At 27.4% G+C, this 26121-nt stretch overlaps 2 protein-coding genes across 3 annotated transcripts; both read left to right on the forward strand.

The window, feature by feature from the left end:
* The first annotated feature begins 145 nt into the window (after window positions 1-145).
* Pex5 (peroxisomal biogenesis factor 5) lies at window positions 146-25660 on the forward strand. 2 transcript variants are annotated; one of them, XM_089221939.1, is made up of 13 exons: window positions 146-164; window positions 17928-18098; window positions 18164-18301; window positions 19357-19484; window positions 19549-19651; window positions 22659-23003; window positions 23092-23277; window positions 24047-24175; window positions 24261-24352; window positions 24483-24654; window positions 24714-24871; window positions 25023-25181; window positions 25477-25660. In XM_089221939.1, exons 2-13 carry the CDS (start codon window positions 17934-17936, stop codon window positions 25532-25534), a joined length of 1833 nt encoding a protein of 610 aa, XP_089078065.1. In that variant the 5' UTR covers window positions 146-164; window positions 17928-17933; the 3' UTR covers window positions 25535-25660. The 2 variants fall into 2 exon arrangements, with proteins under 2 accessions (XP_089078065.1, XP_089078064.1); XM_089221938.1 differs by lacking the exon at window positions 146-164 and adding an exon at window positions 448-588.
* Window positions 449-7003, forward strand: fzr (fizzy and cell division cycle 20 related). The gene is made up of 2 exons (XM_015514273.2): window positions 449-588; window positions 3626-7003. The coding sequence occupies exon 2, from the start codon at window positions 3646-3648 to the stop codon at window positions 5245-5247; it is 1602 nt and encodes a 533-aa protein (XP_015369759.2). The 5' UTR covers window positions 449-588; window positions 3626-3645; the 3' UTR covers window positions 5248-7003.
* Window positions 25661-26121: the final 461 nt, after the last annotated feature.

Genomic DNA, 26121 nt, shown 5'->3' on the forward strand with positions numbered 1-26121 from the left:
AACAAAATCGATAGGTATGTATGCCGTGCGTTGTGTGTATGCGGAATGGGATGTTATACAAAAAAAAAATGTGTACTCCAGTGATAATATAAATTGATGGTGCACAATGAAATACACTGCAGCAGCTGCTGCCGAGTAACCGACGCGGACGTGATGCCGCCCTGGTGAGTTGTGTTCGACGTTTGATACTTTGATTACCACTTCCTCGGTTCCACCACCGTTACCGACTATTAGTGTCTAACCGCTGTCCGCTGTAGTGCTGTACGGCCTGTAGTCTGTACCACCACTCACCAGTCACCGCTCACCACCGTTACCGTTCACAAATTTTATTGTTCGGTCGGCGAGTGGCGAAACGTTGTATGCTTATTTCAATCGTCGGGTCGTTTTAAATTTATACATTTTGCGATCTTCCATCTCGGCGATTAGTAATTAGTATGTCGATCCGTCCTCTAGATTTGTCACGTCGTTCGCAGCGGGCCGTTTGACGCGAAATCTGATATAAGCAAATCATATCGGTTGCCTACGTATTAGGTATAGTCCGACGACACCGAAGCTGAATAATCGAAACTCTTGTCACCGTTGAGAACCGTGAGTAATAATTGCAAATTATAAACTACAATATTGTTTTAATAATATTATAATCTCCTTAACCATGAATAACAATAATGGTTGTTGGTTTATGGTACATCGATTTTACCTACTTATATAATTATATCATATTTGATTGACAACTTTGACAAAAAGGCTATTAGCAGATGATCAGTGCGAGGCTTCATCTCTGATTTGGAGATATTGTTATTTGAGTAATTATTATAAAATCCAATACGAAAGGTCAATTTACCGACTCCTGTATTCGCTGTTTGCATACTAACTTTTATTTTAAAATAGACTTAAGTATTTAGGTAACTAAGCTTACAACTAAATGAATATTTATATTCTTACCTACCTAGGTATCTGAAAACATGTAGGTAGGCAAGTACTTTAAGCTCTTCTCAACATTTTTTCTTAACAAAAGGAACCACATTTTTCTATTTATATATAGAACTATTGTAAATTTTTAGGTAAAAATATTATAACTAGATAAGTACTTGAGTAAGATTTTTGTAAAAAAATATTATTATTTTTTAGTTTTTAAACTTCTTTATTTCATTTTGCTTTATAAGCAAATAATGTTCTTTAGCGCCATTATTTCAGTGCCACATTACACACATTACGCTGAATGACTATTTATTTTTTTATTAGCAAGTTATTACAAATTTACTTACCTCCTGCTGCCTGACTACCCATTATTAAAGATAGATCTCCCATGGTTACTTCATTATAGACTCTTTTTCTTTAGACTATTATGTCTTGTAAAGTTCATTATTTATATTACATGGCATCATTGATTTTATAATATATGGCCTTGTGGAGACTTACAAATCTATTCATTAATATACTATGCATTTTTCTGTATAAAATGAAATTAAAATATTTAGGTTAATTTTAAGGTATTCCTATTAGTTTTTTATACCATGGACTCATTCTCACTGTTCTATATGAAATTAATATTAATTCATAAGTTAATGAGATAGTTAATAATACAATATGACAAAATATACCCCATTAATATAATAGTTAAAAAACTTTCATTGTCTATCATTAAATTCAAGTTTAACACATTTATTATACCTAATCATTATTTTTAATAATTTTACAAAATGCTATATAGTGTTATTTTGTCATAGTACTTGTAAGTGTATCTAAAACATTTTGTAGATTTTAGGTATATTATAATACTAATAATACTACTAAGTATTTTAGATCAGAATAAAAATGTTTCGTATAACTAGGATATAAATAAAAATTTCTAACATTAAAATCTGTGGTATAAAATTTTATTATTAAATGTTATTACTTACATTATTGCCTGGTAATTAGTATTTGATTTTGTATAAGAAAAAATTAAGTAGGATAATCTAATATTTCATTAATATTATTGTATTTTTTCATATTTTTCTCAATAGGTACCTATACAAGTTTAGGAGTTTTATTACATAGGTAATTATAAGAAATTAAATTAAATTATGATAGGTAGGTATAATTTCAAATTCTAAATGTATATTTATAGTTAATTGACTATAAAATAATATAAATTCAGGCATATTATAATTAGGTAATTTTACTGAGAAGTTATTTTTTATGAGGATACTTGAACTAATAGTAGTTAGATATAAACTAATTAGCTATTAATAGGTTATCAGAATACATATTATGAAATTGCAGTTTTAATATTTTCTATTTATCTTTCTAATTACCCTACTATAATTGATTTTATTATTCTAAATTAATATTAGGTAGGTACCTACCTTTACAAATTAGTTAAATTAATTTAATAAAACTCATTTACTAGGTACCTATTGATTTTGTATTAATGCATAGTATTAGTTATACTTCTATATTTAACTAAGAAGTAATCATATTCTTAACTAACTTTAGAAAACCTATTTAATCATACTTTGAATTATAATCTGTTTAGATCGATCAGGGAAGTACCTTCTACTTATAATATTATGATAAATTGAAAGACGCATAGATGTATAAATTTAAATATTGCTAATAGCCTTGATGTCAATGTATTGTATAATGTATATAAGTTGATAAAAGTATCTGTAGTAATATTAAATATAATCAAAACTGTTAGCTTAAAATCAAACAACTTTTACTCTCAAATAGCTTTTGTTATGTAAATTTTTGATGCACAAAATTAGCTATACCTTCATTTAAATCCAAACATTACATTTTTTCCATTTGCCCTGCCTTGAAACTTCATAGTTTCTATAATATATGGTTATTATAAGTTGTACCTATATGCATTTATTTTTATACTATAAAACCATGTTGTAGCCTGTGTATTATAAAATTAATTGACTTTATCATCCAATATAATATTTAAGCATTTAAAACATAGGAAATAAATCTGACATATTAGATTAAGAATATACAGTTCAATTATTAAGATAAACCAGATTATCAGAATGTTTACAAAATTATTATCATAGTGATGTGTACCTTTAAATTAAATTACAATAATCTCTTTGAATTTTAATTATGTTTGCCTATAAATTAAATGGCAATAATATCTTTGAATTTTAATTATAATTTTTAAAGTTATTAAAATAGCATAACCTAAATATATTTATTTAAGATTCTTGAAGAAGCAAAAAAATTACAGCTATTGTACTCTTTCAGTATGCAATTATTTTTTAAGGTAGAAGTGGTATTTTAAAAGTTTTATTTACCTTTTCTTTAGCCTTTTACATTGATTGAAAATTTAATTCACCTTTTGATATAAAAAAAAGTACCATAAAGTTTTGAAATTTAAATTATTTTTGGTTAAATAAACAATAAAATGTCGTCAAATATGAATAAATTAATACAAATAATATAGTGCCTTTATTTGTAAATTTATTGGTAATAAGGTAAAATTAGTTAATATACTTAGTAGTTGTTTGATATTTAGCTTTTAAATGAATACATTTTGTTATGATTTCATAATCATTAATGTATAACCATTCCTATTGATAAGATAATTTATTAAGTCCTAATAAATAAATGTTATATGGTATTGGAATTTATTTGTTAGGCATATATAAAGACACAGAAATGGATGAAGGAATGGATCCGACATTTGCAATGAGACTGAGGGCGCAGCTGTCCAGAAGTCCTGACTATGTTGTTTTGAAAAACCGTCAAATGCAAGTAGCATCAGAATTGAAGTCACAATCTGTGGAGAAAGAAAATACATTATTAGGTTTTAAAAGACTTGAAGAAATGGAAGTTGATGATGATCCAAATCAATTAAAATCTTTTAAAAAATTTAAAACTGATCAACCCTGTTCATCTGTTCAAACCTATGACCAGTTTAATGGTTTTCGAGCTGATCGGTTTATACCTTACCGAGAAGCACATAACCTTGCAGCAAGGTTTAATATTATATCAGATATTAGATATGGTTTAGATTATGGTAAGAAAGATTTTCAAAGTGAAGCAGCTAATAAAGATAATGCATACAAAGCTATTCTTCACAATGAACTGCTTGGATCTAGTGTTGGTGAAATAAGTATTCAAGATAAAAACCGAGATCGTTTAGCTACCAAACGAAATTTATTTCAGTACTATTCCTCCAGTCCTGAACAAGTTGATAATATCCAATCAAGGGTTCCTTATTCTTTATCTCCTCTTGGCTCCAAAAGTCAAGAAATTTTACGATCGCCTCGAAAAATACCTCGCAAAATTTCTAGAGTACCTTATAAAGTCCTTGATGCCCCTGAACTCCAAGATGACTTTTATTTAAATTTAGTTGATTGGTCATCCTCAAATTTACTTGCTGTTGGGCTAGGAAGTTGTGTATATTTATGGTCTGCAACTACAAGTAAAGTCACAAGAATTAGTGATTTGTCATCTGATGGTAATGTTGTTACTTCAGTTGCTTGGAATGACAAAGGCAATTATTTAGCCTTTGGTACTCAAGAAGGATCTGTAGAAGTATGGGATATTGCTGCAGAAAAGCAAGTTAACAGTTTAACTGGACATGCAGGTAGAGTTGGTGCTATTGCATGGAATGGTGATGTTGTATCATCAGGAAGTCGAGATCGTAACATATTTTTAAGAGATATGAGAGGTCCAAGTTTATCTACTTGTAGACGATATGCAGGTCATCGGCAAGAAGTATGTGGACTAAAATGGTCTCCAGATAACAGATACCTAGCGTCTGGAGGAAATGATAATAGATTATATGTATGGAATACACATGCATACACTCCACAATTGACATATCACCAACATACAGCTGCAGTGAAAGCAATTGCATGGTCACCCCATCAAAGAGGTCTATTAACTAGTGGGGGTGGTACCGCTGATAAATGTATTCGTTTTTGGAACACGCTAACCGGACAACCAATGCAATGTATCGATACTGGTTCACAAGTGTGCAATCTTGCTTGGTCAAGGAATACTCAAGAGTTGGTTAGTACTCACGGATATTCCCAAAACCAAATAGTTGTTTGGAAATATCCTTCAATGAGTCAAATTGCCAAACTCACAGGTCATACATTCAGGGTATTATATTTGTCCATGTCCCCCGACGGAGAATCCATAGTAACAGGAGCTGGAGATGAGACATTAAGATTTTGGAATATATTTTCAAAAGCACGTTCACATAAAGAACCCAAGTCAAAACTAAACCTTTTTACAAACATTCGATAATTGGTGTGTATTATTATAATTGATCCATAATATTTAATCATGTCTTGATCTCTCTTTCTTATATTTTATATTTTGTTTGCCTTTTAGCCATTTTTCAGTTTGTTACCCATTGAACAAACTTAACTATTTTTATTTTTTTAATTGTAAACAATTAAATTTTGTTTTGATTTTGCTTTTTCGATAATTTCTTTTTTTATTAAACAATTTTGTGAACTACATTTCTGTAATATTTTTTTTATTGTTAAGTGTATAAGTGATAACTTTTTAATAGATAATTAAATTCAGTAGGTAATACTAAAACCCATAGGAATAATAAAATAAAATGTGATAAATTAACATTATATAGTTGAGATATTTTAGTTATTTTTAATACCATTAAAAGTTATAAAAATATTTCTATTTATTTTATTTTTAAACAATTCTGGTAATCTAATTTTATTATCAAACATTGTTTTAATATTTGATATTACATTTTAATTTTGATTTAAGATTAAAATTAATTATTTTATAGTTGTATACAAATAATCATTATTTACTTTGAATAGTTGCATTACTTTACTCTATATTATTCACAATTTTTAAATAAAAACAATGTTGAAATACCTTGATTAATTAATTACATAATAATTTAAATAGTTTATCAATATGGAAGAAAAATTGATTCCAAAAATGTATGTTATGACAAACCTCTGCTTTCCTACTATTTCAATCCTATCTAAATTATATTACTTGTCATTTACATTATAAAGACCAGTATTTACAAATATTTATTCAAATTGTCCATTGTTATCATTTTAATGTATAAGTTTTTATCATTTATATAGTTTAAAAAATTGAACCTGACAAAATATAGTTAATTTTAATTATTTGTATTTGGCATCAAACAATCATTATCTAGGTAGTTCATAAAAATTGATTAAAATTTAATATATTTACCAAACATCCCTTATTTTTAGTTTATTATATTACAGTGTACCTACCTAAATAACTAATATTTTATTTTATGGTTATGATAATGTTATAAAAACTAAAAATTATGTGTTCATATCTCATATTTTCTTTGTAAATAATTAAGTATGCAATGGTACTTTATAGTCATATTTTGATACACTTGTAAATAATGTTAAGATAAATGGATAAAATATTGTTATTTTATTAATATACATATCAATTGATCTAACAATTAAGTGAAGCACAATGTTAGATTGGTTGATGTATAATTGTTTATTATTGTCCACAAATGTTATCAAGTATTTATTTTGTGAAGAGTATACATTTATTATTTTGGGTGATTAAATAAAATTTTAACTAGACGTTTATTTTTGTTCTTATTATATATCTAATATTTAATTATTGCTCATGTTTATTTGTATTCTGGTTTAATAATTTTTGAGTATGTATGCTATGTGCATGCTTTTACTCAGTTTTTATTATTAAATTAATCTGGTTTTTAGAATAATATTGTTAGTATATAACATGAGTGCTTCATCAGATAGTAGGTAAATTTAAGTTATTAAATTTAAAACAGCTTTATTATTTAGAGTTATATAATATTTATTTTCTATTATATATGCGTTTTACAACTCAAACACACTGCGCCTTGTCTCTTTCAACTGTCGATGAATCCATTACTTCATCTTCCTTTCTGTAGTAATGGTATACAACAATAAAAACATTCAAAATAATCAGGATACATATTGTTTTAAAATACTTAATCAATTTTTATAGAAAATATAAATAATTTTAACCAATATTATTAACATATTTTTTTTTTTAACAAATATTAAATATATTTAATGATAACATTATTTTTATAATAACCATGTAATGTTTCATTGTTTCAAACATGATAACTAGTATAAGAATATCAATCTCGTACGGCCACCAGCGTGGAAAAACGTCCTGAAATGAGTCGCTTGATTTAATGGCCACAGTCTGGTCTGTGATCACTACTGTGGTTACTACTTAAACTCATGCCGTTTTTAGAAAATATCTTCCATATTTCGAACCATGGTTCATTATTAATGTTATAGCTCTTAAAATAACGCATTTATACCTATGCATATATAAATATTTTAAAAACATTTTTTTTTTTTATTACTTTATAATAATAATACAATTCGCTAATACTATTTAATTTATTTTATACCCAGCAATCGTGTTCACAGACTCACAGTAAGTCGGTGCCCGATACATATTATTACACTTAAATTTGTTTCTATAGAATGTTGGACGCTAATAAAATATAAACATGCACATATGTATCAATACAGGTATAACCGTACAAGCTGTAATATTTATAATGGGTCATGGTTCAAAATAATGCATATATTTTCTAAAAGTATCAATAATCCCTATATTACACGGGTTAAAATAGCAACCCTAGTGAATTTTGACCAACCTATGGTCATTTAATCATGCAACTTATTTCAGGATGTTATTTGAAGCTGGTTTAGTTACCTTATTCTAATTTTTATGGTTTAAGTAACTGGGTGAATTAAGTAATATGATATGAACTAATAATTATAAATTTCTTTAACAAATGTACTTGCTATAACCATGCTATTTAGTATCTTAATTTTAATTATTCATTATGAATTCCATAAAATGTGGCTGAACTACTTGTGTTACATACAGTATAGTACTATAGTCTACAATTTATGTAAATGTAATTTTGATTTTATTTTTCCTCTCAGAAATAATCAATCTCGTTTATTTTATTAAGTTAACAAACGTTTGATACATTTTATTACTATATTTTTAATAATTAAAAAAAATCTACAATAATAATATATAACTACTGTAGATTGTATTTTATAATTTAATTACGTAAATTATATTTTTATTAAATTCTATTTCTTCAAAACAGCCATTGCAGAATAGCTTAGAAATATAAGTAGTTTTGATTACAAAAACTCTTGTTTAATGATTAGACTACATAATTAAATATATGACAATATTTACCTGCTTAATACATACCCATATAACATTTGTCTAACCGTTTCTTCAGTGGCGTAACTATGGGGTAGCGAGGGGTAGTGGTCGTGACCACAAACATTTTTATGTGGTCGTAAGAGAATCATTTTGCTACCCCAAAATTATTTATATGATTTAATAAAAAAAATCCGCGTCAGTTTGTATTTACTATTTATTTATCTTTAAATGGTTAACAAAAAAAAAATACGTTATTTGTGAATTTTCGTGTTATAAAACTGTAAGTATAATGATTATTTTAAAATAATTCAGAAGGAAGTTATGCGTATAAGTGGTACTCACCCATTATGCTTATTGGAGAAGGTGAAGCATATAAAAGTGTTCGCTATTACAGTATTACCCCAAACATTTGCTGCTAGTTACGCCACTGCGTTTCTTTATTCTAATATTATTTAAATTATTTTGCACGATGGTGTTATTTTTTATATTATTATGTATAAATAAATAATACTTCCTATATCAACACAACAAATTGTCAACAATTGATTAACGCGCGCTCGCAATGACCTTATAAAAATCATACAAATGTGGAAGCCACAAAGCCACTACTTCAATAACAATATATTATTATAGTCAATACCTATACTTCTAGAACTGCAGATTCATTATGATGAGAAATCGTCGTTAGTATCATCGAAAAATTGATTATTGATATTGATGATAGATCAAACACACATTTGGTACATTCTACACCTATTACACACGTACACGGTGTTGTTAATTGAATATTCATATAAAGAGCTAAAACAAATACCGTTATCTATTTTTATACATTATAATTAAAAGTGTTGAGTGTTTACACCTCGTCAGACACGCCACTCGCTTCTGTGGATTTAGACTTTGGAGTGACATCTAGTCGCAAATGCTGAATCGAAATGTACACCGCTGACTGATACCTTCCACCATTTAATGATTACCTTGTATATTATAACGACTATAGTTATAACGTCTATCATAGGCCAGTCTAAAGTACGATTTACAAACAAATTGCTACCAAAAACATGCTTTAAGGATTGATCGCAGGATCACATCACTTATTCTACCGTATAAAAAAACACATCACTCAAATGTTAAAATAACAAAAACAACGTGGTTAAAAAAAAAGCTTTCAGGTACATGATCGCCGCTAGGTTATCCATTGCCATCTTGAAATACACACCTGGCACCTACCCATGGAGGCAGAACCTACAAAGGTTAACCTTGACACTTAGATTGAGTGTCCCTTATTAGAGTGATCATAATATATACATATTTATATATTATACTAATATAGCAACTTTACAAGCCAATAGCCAATGCGGCTGTTAATAGATTTTGGGTACATAGTAAATGTAGAGATGTAGTTAATGTTTTGTGTACAGTGCAGCTGTACAAGTGTGTTTATACGTAGGTACCTAATAGGTATATAGTGTATATAGAGTCTACAGCCATCCAGGTACATTAAGCATCAAGTCGTTTATTCGTACCTACTACCTATGTATGTTATAAAAAATAAAATATATCGTCGAGATAAATATCGACTGCAAATAATGTGTGATGGCATGTTGAGTGTCGTTCGAAAATACAATATTTTGTATTCGTTTGTCGTAATATAGTCGTTATCGTACATGTTTAATATTATGATGACATGGCGAATAACGATTAATTATAGTGATGCGAGTACATACGCATATTATACAGGGCGATTCAACGAGCATGCTCACCCCTTTTTTTTCGTAATGAAGTCATTCAAAATTTGATTTTTGGAATCTTTAAGTATAATCAAAGACCATAATATTTTCAAAACCTTAAAAACTTTTATACCAGTTAAGTAGTGTCTTTTGGTGATACAAACTTTTGTTTTTCAAACGAGAACCCCAATTTTTGAGTAGGTAATATATTATTCAGCGAATAATTGTTTTGAGAATTTTGAAGTATTGAAATCAAAACTAATGAGTAGTTTTTGAGTTATGTAACTTTGTGTTCTAAGGATAAGAGGTCCGTGATTTAGGTTTATATGATATGTGGTCTACGGCGGATTTGTAAATATGAGTCATTAATATTAATCGATCAACATAATTTGTAAAAACGACCTAAGTATCATAAATATACTATATAGTTCCAATTATAGTACCTTTGTTTTATACCTTTGTCAAACGATTTTTAAGAACTTCTATCTTGAGTACAAACATTTTAATAACTATTCGAAACTACTCGTTCGAATTTTGATTTCGATACATAAAATTTCTCAAAAAAACTATTCTCTAAATAATTAACAGTTAAAAATTTGAGTTCTCGTTTGAAAAACAAATGTTAGTGTTGCCACTGGATTCTCCTTAAGTGGTACAAAAATCTCAAGAATTTAAAAATACGGTCTTTGATTATATTTAAAGATTCCAAAAATCAGATTTTGAATAACTTCATTATTAATGAAAAAAAGAACGAGAATGTTTGGTGAATCACCCTGTATTGTCTTTGGAACACGCGCAATCACAACCGATCATAATTAGTATATTATATACTATCTGCCATCTGGTATAAGGTTATCGAACCCGATCGATTAGTAAAGTGTTGTATGCACGGCAAACCGTCAGGAGAAAATTTCATGTGTACCTGTTCCACTCGTCCCTGTCTTCCAACAAAAGTAAATACATACCTACACGAATACAATATGATACATCCAAATGATCTAATATCTGTTGATCGCGGAAATATATAATATTATCCAAATCACGTGCAACAGGTAGGTGACCACATTATTATAAATAATACAGCTCTAATGTGCAATCGCCAATCGGATTCATAGTTCATAAACGAGTAACGGATGGACTATTAAGAACCACCAATATTGGGAAATCTCTTGTATGTGATATAAATAATACTTGTTTTAAATTCTCGCGTTGTTCTTAAGTCTTAACGTAAGTACTTTTATTGAATAAAAGAAATTAGAATAATAAATTTAATTCTAACATTTTATGTAAATGAATATAGAAAAAAAAATTGATTTATTAGACGTTATTTTGCTAGCTGCTGAAATGAACCCATAAATATAAGTTCATTCGTATGTAAAATGTCAAAGTTATTTTAATAGAAATGAAAAATCCTTAAAACTTGTTGCAGATTATACCTCGCTGTATTAAATATTTATATAATATTATTTATGCATGTAGGTTCTATTATAAGTTATAACCATCGATTATTTCCGCTGCGTACGTCTAGGATAATGACACATGCATAGGTCCTGAATATTATAATGTATGTAAAATTATTCGGTCAAATAATTGCATGTATAACTTAGGTACCAACACGGCAATATTGCAATACATTATAATATCTTCCTAACTTGACCATCTTATAGCTCGTTATTATTATGGTCATTAAGTCCACGCAATTATCGTAGAGAATATTCTTGTAAGCGATGGACATTAACTAATGGCTAACATTTAACAATTCGTGCAAGCCGTTTGCGCACGATTTAAAAAAATTAATCAAGTATCTAATCTAATGTCAATTTTTCTAATAACACAGGTAAAATTTTTCTCGTATAAATACTATAAATGAGCAATAATTACTACGATCTACAAGTATTTGAGCGTTGCTCAATTGCTGAATCATGAAATTAAACTATCGTAGTTGGTAATTCTATATTTTCGACACCGACCATCCTGCAACGTAATAATTTTTGTATAAATTTATGTAGTTTATTGTATGAAGGTATGATGCGACATGCATATATTATTATGTACCAAGTACCTACCTTTATAATATATTATATACATATAGTCTGCTATATGTACTTAAACATTTCTGTGTATAATTATTAATTTCCCATTATTTGCATGGACGTGTATGGTAATTGGTTAATAATGTATTTCTACTTATTTTTTTTTTAAATGAATTAAATGTCGCCATTTATTGTAATGTTGTAGTTATGCACACTAATATACTATTAATTAAATTTTGATAAATTAACATCTTTTTTTCTCTATATATTCTATATTTGTGTACACCTTAAATATACACGAATATTATTTGAGTTTTTTTCTCGGTTAACTAAAGTTTATCAGTTAAAGGTATGTGATAACCACTAGTTTTAAGTTTTTTATCTCTATAGGTACCTCAGTACCTTTAGGTACTTAGTACGTATATAAATTGATAAAAAAAAAGCTAGTAATTATAGGTAGGTACCTTATACTATTATTACATTTTATTGTAATAAATAATATTGTAATTGATTTCAAGATTATGTTAAAATTTCAAGTCTTACATCCAAGCTACAAGTTTAACCAGAATCAATATATTTTTTAAACGTAATAATTAATAATATATACAGTATTCACTTCAACATATTTACAAAATCTCCACAAATACATTACATTCTTACCATTTCTTCGCTACCAAACATTATTAGATCACAAGAATTCCATTGATTTTTCAATATAAATCGTCATTATTATTTCCTGTAAATCATCAAAGATAATAGTAAAAAGACAAAATATAATGGTCTAGCGATGCTGCTATTTTGTTTTTATAACGAACAATAATTTCTGTCAAGAAATTGTCTAAAGAGTTGTCAATGAACGACCTCCTCAATCATGTATTCACGTAATAAAAAAATTACATTGTAGGTAGGTGTCATTTATTGTTCTATTTGTATACAGATTGTAAATTCGCTGTAATAATGTAACAAAAAAATCCATTATGTACAAACTTTAAATCTATATAAAAAAATGTTGACCAACTATTTTCGGATGCTTTTAGTTCTAGTTACAAATTAAAATAGTTTATTGTTATTTTTTTTAACCTTGTATTCGATTTTCCGGTTGCAGAAATAGAAATTGAAAATTACATGGTTACCTTTATACAAGATAAACTGAAATAATTTGCTAACGTTTATTTTTTATTATTTAACTGAAATTCAAATTTTTTGAAATATTTTTCATGCTTGAGAATTATTTATTAAATAGTTATTACTTATTAAAGTTACCCATGTCATCTGGATCTGGGCAGTATTCCAATATGCATGTATTTTATTATATTTTATCTTCATACTTTTTATTTGATTACAATTTTTAAATTATTAAAACAAGTATTCTGATTATAATTTTTTTGTTGAAGCAAATGCAATTCAATTCTGTAAATGATTTTGCACTAAGACCAGCGACACTCGACACTCTTATATAATCAATTTGCATTTTAAATCGTATACCTATCTATAATAAAAATCCAAAATATCCGTAGTGTAAGTAGGTACATCCGTACATCAAAATAATTGTGATGTCACGTATGCCGCCATGGCCTTTCAAAGACATTTTGATGACCACATTTAGGTAATATTGTTGTTTCCATAATTCAAAACCCTTTTCGGTTTTCCTAATGTTTATTGTTATTTTCGCGAAAAATTAATTTCATTGTTGATGCTAGTTAGTATTTTATCATCGACTATATTTTCATATATTTCTTCAGTCAATACTAATTATGTACTATTGACCATTTATGAGATTTTTAAAGTTTATTGTTTTAATCAAAGCATAACAATTTTGTTGTATTTAAAAAATATCATTCGTGGGTACCTACTACCTACTGAACTTGTAACGTGTATTACTACACTTGATATAAATTTAGAAAAAAACTACTGGTAAAAATAACAAGAGTCCAACCGTTCAACAACGTCTAATGCATTTTACTTTTTCTTAAGAGGACGTCTCACCCGCATATGTTGTATCCGTCTTACGTGCGTACGACATATCAAATTGTTCGCTCAGCAGAACACGTGTAGCTCCGTTAGTTTAAAAATTAGAGTGAATTTACCTCTTATAAAATCTAAAGGTAAGATTGTTATCTAGACAACCTCATAGGCTTTTTATTTTATAATGAGTTATGAGCATTTTAACATTGTAAATTGTTTGTACATCTTGAAATAGTCATAACTCGCTTTAAAATTAAAATATAACAAAAAGCTTACGAAGTTGTCTAGATAATAATCTTACCTATAGATTTTATAAGAGGTAAATTCACTCTAATTTTTAAACTAACGGAGCTACACGTGTTCTTCTGAGCGTACAATTTGCTATATCGTACGCGTGTAAGACGGAGAAAACATGCGGGTGCGACGTCCTCTTAATACAATTTTCAACAAAAATTAATTCAGCCTACCGAGTTACTAGTAATACCATTGATTATAGAATATCTATAATTATATTATAATTATATTCTATAATCAATGGTAATAGTAAAATAAATTATTTTAATAGCATTACAAATAAATCATATATTTTGTAATGTATTAGCGAAAACCATATTTTGTTCTGATTTGTTTATTATGTGCAATAATTTGTCAATTAATTTAAATTCAATATATTTTTTTGCAAATTATAATTTTCAGTGACGAAGTACACTCGACGTCTAAGTATAGACAGAGTGGTTATATTTACTTGCCTCCTTTTTAAAACTCCTTTTAGTTTTTTTATTTACTGGCGCTGACTCATTGTCACATAAACTCGAGAGCAGTGAACGCTGAATTTACTGATTATCAATCCCGAAACGATCAGACAATATATTGTACCAAAGTATAAATAAAATAGAATAGTCATTAGTCACCATTCGGCACTCACCATGTCTATGCAATTTATTAGGCACCTATTCAATTGCCATCACGGCATCAAAATGTTATCGGTTACTGCTGTCGCGTCAGCATCTATCGACTATCGTCAATTGTCAAAAATGTCATTGTAATGAAATGTTTGTTGTATCATTTTATAGAAACCATGATAGTAATAATTGAACAATAGTAATATTACTACTATAATAATAAGTATTATCATGGGCCATGGACTATGAACATGTTACATGACATTATATACTGGAATGAAACATGAACAAGGAATGAACATGGACGAATCAAAATTGTAATTTAATTTATTCTGTGGATGAATTTACATACTAGTATAAATCAGGTGCGTTTCAAACCCTTGGTTAAGGAGGGTGTGGGGGATGAAAAAATTAATATTAATTTACTTAGGCTTGAGTGTAGAACCATTTTTTTATCTTTTGATATTTAGAACTAGTCCCTGCTAGATAATAATTGACATTCGTGTCACTGAAATGTTAAATTAATATTATTAACTAAAAAATCATCATAGTCGTAATAGAACATACATTTTAAAATAAAACTACATTTGAATATAATTCAAACGTGTTAAAAACACAAAAAGTCATGTTCAAAAACAAATAGGTATTCAACGTGTTTGGACTATTAGACATTATTTCTAAATGCATGTTATTAATTTCTATACAATCTTTGAACCTTCTAAGAGTGGAAAAACTACGCTCTGGAGTTGCAGAGCTTGTACACATGATGTGTACCTAAGACTAATAATAGTTTTTTTATAAATGGGAAAAATTTGTCATCAAAAGCATAGAACACTTCATTTTGAATATTTAATCCTATATACAAGATACAACAGTTGTATAGTTACTATATACTTAAATTAGGTATCTTCATTCTTTTGAGTGGTCCATTTAGTCTTCTATAGTTTTAATTCACCTCAGAACATGAATGTATTAAAATTTAAAAATAATTATTTAAAAATATTTTAAAAACAAATATTTTCCTAAATGCATCACTAGTTTTTTGAAGACATCTTAGTGGTGTTAGATGGAATGAGTTGCATTAGCAAATGTATTGTTTTATTTTTGTCATTCAAGAAACAGTGTTTGATATCTTCTAACTATCTAACTTATTATCTATAATAGGAATAAATAGTATTCTTCAATAGAATTGTCTAATGTACTACACCTTTGATTTTGTTTTTCAATTCTTGGTTGCTTCATTTTTACATCTAACTCAATCATTACATTTTTGTTCTCCTCAAATATTTTTTTAAATGTACATCACAATTAGTGTGATGTTGAACCGTGAACCGTATTAAATATACTCGTATATCATGAATCTATATTATATATTCTTATTGTATAAATAATCGCAAATAAGTGATAAAAAAGTATCTGCACTACTGGATTCTATTGATTAAAAAAAATTTCAAGTAATTTAACATAAATTATAAAAATGAATAATTGGTAATTACTAATTACTAAGCAAGTCAGTCCACCTCACGTGAGTGGTATCTTCCCTCTCCACCCCTAAGGACGCCCCTAGTATAAACCACTTGCAATTTGAAAAGTTTAGTAGTGCACAAATGTGTTAAATTTCTCAAAATGTTATGTGGGAGAGTTGGAAGTGGTTAGATCCAATGGCTCAGGACTGTTTGGTGTCGGCACCAGCCTAGTTAACGACTCACGAGAGGTCACTCTGAGTAATCAGTGTCACTACTTACTATATCAGCGGTCACCAAATAATATTTTTAAGGGCCACGTTAGGAATCTAGAAATTGTTCGCAGGCCATCAAAATTGCAGAATCGTGTAAAAACTGATGAACTAAAATGATAAATTCAACACTATAACATATAATAAAACGGTTTTTACAATTTTTTCTTGTCTGCGGGCCGGATAAAATTTGACCATGGTCCGCTATTTGGTGACCCCTGCACTACACTATATGTACGATGTATCTATATTACAAAACCGCTCACTTTGTTTGTGAATTACTTTTCATTTATTTCATACAATTTGATATTAACATTACTTATTAGTTTTTTAATTATAACTATTCAAATATGGTTAATTTTTTATTCTATCATGAAAAAACATATAATTCATATTATACATTTATTGTTGGAATTTAATTATTATTTTGATTAATTGCATTTCAATAAGTTTACATAACCAATTTTTCAAATACAGCAATACTTAACAATTATTTTACCAATGTTTTAGTTTTAAGTGAAATTGAATAAGCTTATATTTACTTGGAAGAATCATTTTAATATTATTAGTTGATGAGCTATTATTGAAAATTGTGCATTTATATGCATTTTCTGTATAGTAATGTATACGAAAATAAAAACCTCTAAAATTGTAAATTTATTGAACATTATAAATCCCATATATACTTGTATAACTGGTCAACTGAGTTTATTATTAAATTATTAAAAATTATACCGGTATTAGGTAGGTACATATACATTTTGAACCGGTATCACCAACAAATGTTTCTATTTTATAGCGGTATTAGGTATGTAGTTGCATTTTCGTGTTATATAACAGTATTTAAGTATTTTATTAAAATTTTAAATAATGCTTTACTGAAATAACACTAATACTTGACATAAAACTGATAAAACTATCTTGAAATTACGTCTACGAAGATACAAATGGGCACCTATATTACATGATAATAATATAATATAGTATGTATTTAACGTTTATGTCGATTAGATTAAACTAAACTAAATTTATCCAAATTAAATTTGAATAGTTATAAACTATAGTATCTCAGTATAACAGGTAGGTAATTTTAAAGTTTATATTAGTTAATAAAAATTCAGAAATATTTATACTCTATCCAGTGAGCACAACGCGTGGGCCAACAAAAATCGGTTTTCTGTGAATCTTACACGTGACATAGTATACCATAGTGGAACCCCTCTTGATGGCTGCAGGGTGTCACCTGGGGATGTTTAAAATCGTCGTGTTTTCTAGCTGGAAATAGTATAATTATTATTACTTATTGGCTATTGTATTTAATTAATTATTTTAATTTCAATATAAAACTTCAATATTTAGTGTAATTAATGTATTTTTCCAGTTCAAAATGTCGATACGTGATTTAGTTGAAAATGAATGTGGTGGTACCAATTCTTTAGTTGAATTTTCCACGCATTTTGTGCAAGACCACGCATTTAAGGATCAAGACCTACAATCAACGCAATTTGGAGAAAACAACGGTCAACGTTTTTTAGAATCAAGCACCGGAGAGGTAATTAAAATATGATTGGTAAACCGATGACTATTTTAATATTGAATTTAATTGTTTGTTTTTAGTTGGCAGATCAATTTTTTAGTTCCATAGAAAATGATACTTTCAAAATGGATGATCTTTTAGCTGACATGAGAAGGATGGAAAGTGGTAGTCGTGAAGATGCCTGGCCCAAACAATTTTTAAACAAAATTGAAAAACAGGTATCAATCTTAATGATTGCTAATAATATTTATTTTAATTAGTATTATTATCTATACCTACGTTAAAAATAATTTATTTCATTTTTTGTAGTTCTACATTTTATATTAAACAATTACCAAACTATTTGAATTTAATATTTAAATAAATTAATGTGATAATGATGCATTCAATTTTGATACCTAGAGCATGGCATGTCGATCAATAAGTTTTTTCACTAAAATAATATTTGTTTAAGTCAGATTTTCATTCATATATCGAAATAATAATCATTTCATACTTAAAAGTAACTAATGGATTTTAGATTTCGAGTTGAGCGATGAATGTTTCTTTTTTTTTTTTAATTCACTAAAAATGCTTAGATTTTATTCAGCATCTTTTATGATAGGAAAGTGAATGTAGTTGGTACTTTTGGGTGGTCAAAAGCAAAACAGTCTCCGCTCGGAATCGTTTTTTTGTAATGAAATCATATCATTGAATTCGAGTTAAATAGACCTTGAATCATATTTAATTATAAATTATTATTTATAGAATTTTATAACTGGAAAATGATGCACGAATTGGAAGAAAAACATAAATATGTAAATCAATAATAGGTATAACATCACAGACTCTTATCAGTTACTAATTGGTGCGTATGCAAATGCAATACTGCAATATTGCACAATATGTATGCGCACCATGAGCGGTGCATTCCTGTATTTAAACGCTCTTGTATATACCCCAAGTCCCTAACCCTAATATATATATATATATTATACTAGGTATACTATGCCACTAGCCTATATAAGGTGTTGGCAGTGTTGCTTATATTATATAAATTATCGTTACTATCATTAAAATACGATAAATCAATCAAATTAGTGTTAATTAATTTAAAATTTCGTATAAAAACTCAATTATAAATCAGCCATTTATTATTACACTATCATACACTGTTTATTAATCGATATTAATTACGTACGACAGACTTGTCATAATAGAGTAGTTTATATTTACTTATACTTTTATTCAATTTTTAGTTGATTGTTTTTCTTAAATGGATGTTATATTTTAGGACCGACTGTTCGATCCAAACATTTGGAGCTCTAAAGACAACCAAATGCTTATTAAAGATGACGTTGATGGATTTGGTTATAATTCTGAATGGGTAAAAGAAATAGAGCAATCTTATCAAAACCAAGAGTAAGCTTTTCATTATAATCATCAAATTTACATATGATATCGATTATTTACTTTTTAATTTCAGGATTAACGTTATGAAATCTCGTTTTGATTTTGGAAAGATTAAAGAAAATATGAACATCTTAGGTGATATCAATATTGAACCCGTATCAAGTGATAATTTTATGGTAATATTTTTAAGAATTCAAGATCAACACACACAGTGGCGCCGACCTGTATCTCATTTAGCGGGGCGAAATATAAAAATGGGAAATGGTATTTTGCGCTAATTGTATTACTTCTAATTTGGGCCACGAATAGGTGCATTTATGTGCGTATGAATTTACGCAAAATATAAAAAATAATCATGTATTTTATGCCACATCTAAAAATTCACTTTGGTAATTTGTGCCACTGCAGAAAACGAAATGGAATAATGTAATCTGTGCCACACTCAATTTTAATTGTTAGAATTTAGTATTTACCATCAGATAAATTTACTGATACATTAAATCGGAAATACGATAATACATTAATACCATCCCGTGCCAAATATAATATTGTTGTGTTCTACTAATAATAAGTATAGATACGAAATCGATTACGTCGAATTAATTATATTTTTTACGACAATATAAAATATTTCGTTTATAATTCTTATAATATGACAACTGATTTTTATATATTTTTTAATATCCAAACTCATACTTAGCTGTTTATTGTTTAATATACATAACGCGTATGTACTGATATACTTTTGTTTATAATTATTTAATCTGTAAAAAAAAAATTGTTTAGTTATTTGAAAGTGGCGAAAATTATAATTAGAGTAAGACAAATAACGGTGCAAATTACAATTTTTGAAAGTATCAAATTGCGTAAATTACAAACGCCCATATATATATGCAACTATTGTGGAGGGTGGGGGGCACAAAAATTGAAAATAGCCCCCCCCCTTGATGTTTTATCAAAACCACCCCTGCGTGAACAGCCACATAAAAATACTTGTTCGGCGCCACTGATGACACATCACGTCTATAAATTATTTGTTAACAACCATTTTGCGCGGGCATTTACCTATATCATTTGTAGTAGCATGTTAAAAAAAAATAGTGTTGCTCAATTAATTTTTGATAACTTTTTATATTGTTACATCTTACATCTATCAATAAATGTATACTTTCATGTGAACATTCCAATGAACAAAATTATTACCACGCCAATGTTACTGACTAGTGAATTTTGAATACTGACTAGGTACTTATAGTTATAAGTAATTCTTAATCTTTAATAAGTATCTCAGTATTTGTAGTTAATATATTATTTAAAATTTAGCTTTTTCTTAAATATTAAAAATTATATATGTTTCTTAAAATTTGAATGTGTATCCTCCTAATAATAAATTAATTAAATGTAAAAAAAAAATTGTATTAATTTTTATAAATTGTACATGCTTAAGTTTGCACATTTGCAATGCATATTTATGCATTTCACTTCATTTCATTTTCATTTTGTTTCTTACCTATTTTGCTGGATTTCGTCAATAAGTCCTTATTTTTTAATGGACATTATAATTGAGTCGTCATTTCGTCAATCTATAAAAGGCGACAAGCAGTGGCGCCGAAGTCCATGTTTATGTATGGCAGCTGCCATACATATAAAAATTTGGCTGGGGGGTGGGTCTTTAGATGAAAATTAATAGGAATAGGATCACAAATTATTAAGTAATATTGCCCATTGGGCATTGAGAATATTTGGTATTAAACATCAATGTTTTCGTTGAACCCTGAACAATAAACGCTAAATAGTTCATAATAAATAATAATACAATCAATAGTAAGAACAGTAACAACTATTAGCGCAGAAATCGGTGTTAGTTGCTTAGCACTAGTCAGCAGTCAGTCATTACTTTATTAAGTATTCAGGTCAGAGTGAGCGACTTATTTGTTATTTTTGTTGAGTTTATTGTCTACTAGTGTTCATGTACTATTTCTGTTAACTGAATAGTTTATAATTAAATGAATTATTATTTAATATACTTAGTTTATATTTTTAGTTATCACTTTTTCTATTATTTTGATTTTAGTCTTTTGAGTTTTGACTTTTTAAGCACGTTTATTTTTAATAATTAAAATACTTTATTACCCATATTAATATATTATATGAATGTTAATACTGCCTTATCGACTATTATTTATACATTTAAGAATTGAGTATACTTATTTTATGTACATACGTATATGGTATATCCGATATCGTATATAGAAACATTAGAAACAAATATTTTGAACAGAACAAAAATAATAATAGAAACCATCAACCAATAAAGGTATCCGCCGACCGTCGACCATCTACCCCACTACCATAATTAATTATACTACATTATTACCGTCCATCTATCATAACATAGCAAGCACGAGGGAATTATTTAATTTATTTTGTTTGGCTAAATTAGCTAATATTTTTCCAAATTTATATTTAGTTTTAAAATTAGCTGTTACATTACCTGTAACAAGCTGTAGCGTAGAGCGAACGTTTTCTAAATTAAAACTTATAAAAACAAAGTTAAGAACAACTATGTCACAAGATCGTCTCGAGAGTTTAATGAAAATATCACGTGAGCAAGATATAATTATTAATAATGAAAATGTAATTTTGTTATTTGCAGCTAAAAGTAGTGTTCTAACTAAATGTTTGATTTATTAGTACATGTTTAATACTTATATTGTTTTGAAAGGACATAATTATTATTAATACTGTATATTGTATAATATAATATAAAATAAAAGGTTGAATTTTGTTTATATCTTTGTAGTTTGTAGTAAGTACTATCGTTGAAGGCAATTCAATATAATTTGTATATTATATATTTATGTTAATTATTACATAGTTGGAAAAAGGAGAAAAAGCTTATAAAAAATAAGAGTGTGTAGAAAATTGTTTGTGAGAAGTTTCAAATTTTATTTGTGGGTTGTGTTGTAGGTGGCGGGGGTGGGTGGGTGGGTGGTTGTTGGAGATTCTTGCCATACATTTAATTTTGTACTTCGGCGCCACTGGCGACAAGTAACTTAATATAAATAAACTTTTAAAATAAGAAACTACAGTATTATATATAGACAAATAGGTAGTATAATAAGTAGTACATTAGAACATATTATCATGTTGTTCACTGTGAATGCACATTATTAATTTCAGGGACCACAAAATAAAATGTTCATTGGTAATGGCATTGGTATGCCAATCAATAATTTTGGAATTGGGTTGTACGGAAACTCGTTACTTGCCAATCAACATTTTGAGCAGCTTAGAGGATATGGTCAGGGGTGGGAAATGAATAATATGTTTGATACAATGATACCTAGTACATCAGGAATAGACAAACCAATTATGGTTGCAGAGGGATCTTCTATTCTAGATAATGCTAATCTAGTTGCTGAAGCTAATGAAAGTGAAAGTAATATCGAAATTGGAAATGAGAATACCAATTTCCAAACATGGTATTCTGAATTTGAAGAAATGAAGAACGCTGATAGAAAAAAAGTGAACATATAGTTTTAAATCTTAATTCAAATAATTTATTGTTTACTTTTTGAAAATTATATAAAGTATGATGTTTGTTACTGTATAGGAATATACTTTCACACCAGACAATGAGATGGACTCTATAGAAAATCCATTAATGGAGGGTAAAAGACGTTTAGAAAATGGTGAATTACCATCAGCCGTTTTGTGTTTTGAAGCTGTTGTTAAACATGACCCTTCCAATGTAGAAGCTTGGCAACTTTTAGGTACTACTCAAGCTGAAAACGAACAAGTAAATTAATATTTAAAATAAATTATATAAACTAATTATTATTATAACATAAATATTAATATTTATAAACTTTGAAAAACAAGTATGAACTATTGTAAGTTCTCTCCATTAGTTACTTACCTATTATTCACTTAATGTTAACTTTATTCTAATCCACTTTTGAAATAATTCTGTTTTTACTAAAAAGAGATTTTTGTTAATATTAATTTGCTATATCATACTATAAAAGTATAATATAAACCATGGGCGTTGTAAGGGGGGGGGTGGGTGTTCAAACACCCCCCCAAAATTAAATAAAACAATCTAACCTAACCAAGAAAACAAAGTTTTATCTTATAATTTTTCAAATTTGTAAATTATATGGACAAAATATTGTATTTATATTATAAATAATTATAATAATTATTATATTATTTAATACATACAAATAAATGATTCCTAATTTTATCATATTAATATAGATTTAGACAAAAAACCCCTCCGAAAATCTTTCTTACCTATGCCCATGATATAAACTATAAACATTAGATCATTAATTTATATTGTACAGAAATTTAAGTTTGAAGTTATTCTAACATTATCTGGTTTTTATATGAAAAATAATATTGAATTTATCATATATTATGTATTGTTAAATCCTATTTCTATTATAATAATTAATAACTACCTAGTCTGTAAGTTAATAATTAATTACCTACATTTTAATTATATATATTTTAACTTAACATATGACTGTCTATGGTACTTAATATATATGTATATATTTTAGGATCAGCTAGCTATAAATGCGCTCAACAAATGTCTTGAACTTCAACCAGACAATTTAACTGCTATACTTTGTTTGGCGGCATGTTACACAAATGAAAGTTGTAGTTTACAAGCTTGTCGTATGCTTATGGTAATAATAATCTTTAGTTATTAGTTATTACATTGTTATTTAATTTATAAAAATGAATACTTTATATGAATAAATTTGTTTTAAGGAATGGTTAAATCAAAATCCCAAATACTCAAATATAGTGAAATCAAAATCAATACCAGAAGACCCTCCAATAATAAAATATCTATTTACTACGTAGGTATTTTTTGTTATAATGTAATGTATTTGTGCAATATTTTAAAGTTAATTTTTAGTTTTAACAAAGGAAAAATATTATATAAAGCATAATTTTTCCACAATAATAAAATTTTATTTTATTTTTTAGAAAACTATATGAATCTGTAAAGGAAATGTACATAGAAGCAGCTCAACAGAGCTTAGAATTAGGAGATATAGATGCAGATGTCCAAAATGGATTGGGTGTACTGCTCAATCTTAATAATGAGAATGATAAAGCAGCTGATTGTTTTAAAGTTGCTTTACAAATTAGACCTGAAGTGAGTTGTTACATTTTTAAGAATCTACTGTTTATTTTTAAACAAAATTCATTCTACAGGATGCTCGTTTGTGGAATCGCTTGGGTGCAACTTTGGCCAATGGCGGTCGATGTGAAGAAGCTATAGAAGCGTATCACAATGCTTTACAATTGTGTCCTGGTTTTGTAAGGGCTCGTTATAATCTAGGAATTACTTGTATTCATCTTGATTCATACAGGTTATTTATTTATTTTATTTTTTAATGTCTATAATATTTGTTATTTATTAATAATGAACACTTTTGTCCTTCAATGTTATTGTGCTTAAGGATTTTTTACATAATTAACATTTTTCAAAATACCAATACATATGTTTTTACTGTATAATAGGGAAGCTATAGATCATTTATTAGAAGCACTGAATCAACAAGCATCAGCTGTGAGTACTAATTTTCTAAGTCCAGCCTTATCGGATACCATTTGGAGCACATTGCGTTTGGCTATTTCAATGGCGGAACGTCCTGAACTATTTAAAGCTGTTAATGAAAGGTAAACAATAAAAAATTCTATACAATGTATTTTATATTACAATGTATATTATTGTATAATTACCTAATAAATATCTGAGGTGGCACAATAATTTGTTGTAAACAGATCCATAATTATTTTATTGCATATAAGTTATAAATATAATTTAATGTATGGTTAAATAAACTAATGATTCAGTAATTTAAGAGTTAACACCTTAATCGTTCCTCATTTTATTTTAATGGTAAACTATTTGAATACATATGTCTGAAATTTAACTATTATCTGATATTAATTTTATCATTATATGTTTCAGGAATTTAGATATATTGAATGAAGAATTTCGTAATAGGGAATCATACCTAAGTACTTAATATTTTAAATTTAAATTAAACTCAGAAAAAAAAATTTTTTGGTTTTGTTTTTGTTATACTATGTTTCTGTTGTTTTTGAATTGGGATACTCTTTTTATTTATTAAAGTCTAAAACTTTATTTTTTATTTTTCTATATTGTTAAATGTTGACTAGTGTATAATTTTTTTCCTTGGGTTCTCTATCTTTAGTATGGATATGGATTTAAAAAGTAGTGTTTATTTTCTATATTATATAATTAAATTTACATCAATGCAATGAAATATATTATATTATCATTAATTCATACTCGACTTTCATGTCAAAACATATGTTAAAATTATTGCTCAAATTTTGTTATACTTTCATGATAATTCATTTTTCTTTATAGTTTTTAATAAATCTACTCATGTAATAATTAAATAAAAATCAAGATAATATGTAATGATATTTTTTTATATAGTTTATACCTAGTGATTATAATGCATAGTAAATTATTAAAAATTAAATGCATGGTAAAAATATTTTATTATAAACGTTTCCGATATTTAATAAGATATGAGTATATTTTGTTTTGAATTAAATAAAATGTTTATGTTCATTTGAATGT

The sequence above is a fragment of the Diuraphis noxia genome, unplaced genomic scaffold (assembly GCF_037042655.1).
Source record: "Diuraphis noxia isolate RWA-SAM2 unplaced genomic scaffold, SU_Dnox_SAM2 contig0003, whole genome shotgun sequence".
Classification (NCBI taxonomy): domain Eukaryota; kingdom Metazoa; phylum Arthropoda; class Insecta; order Hemiptera; family Aphididae; genus Diuraphis; species Diuraphis noxia.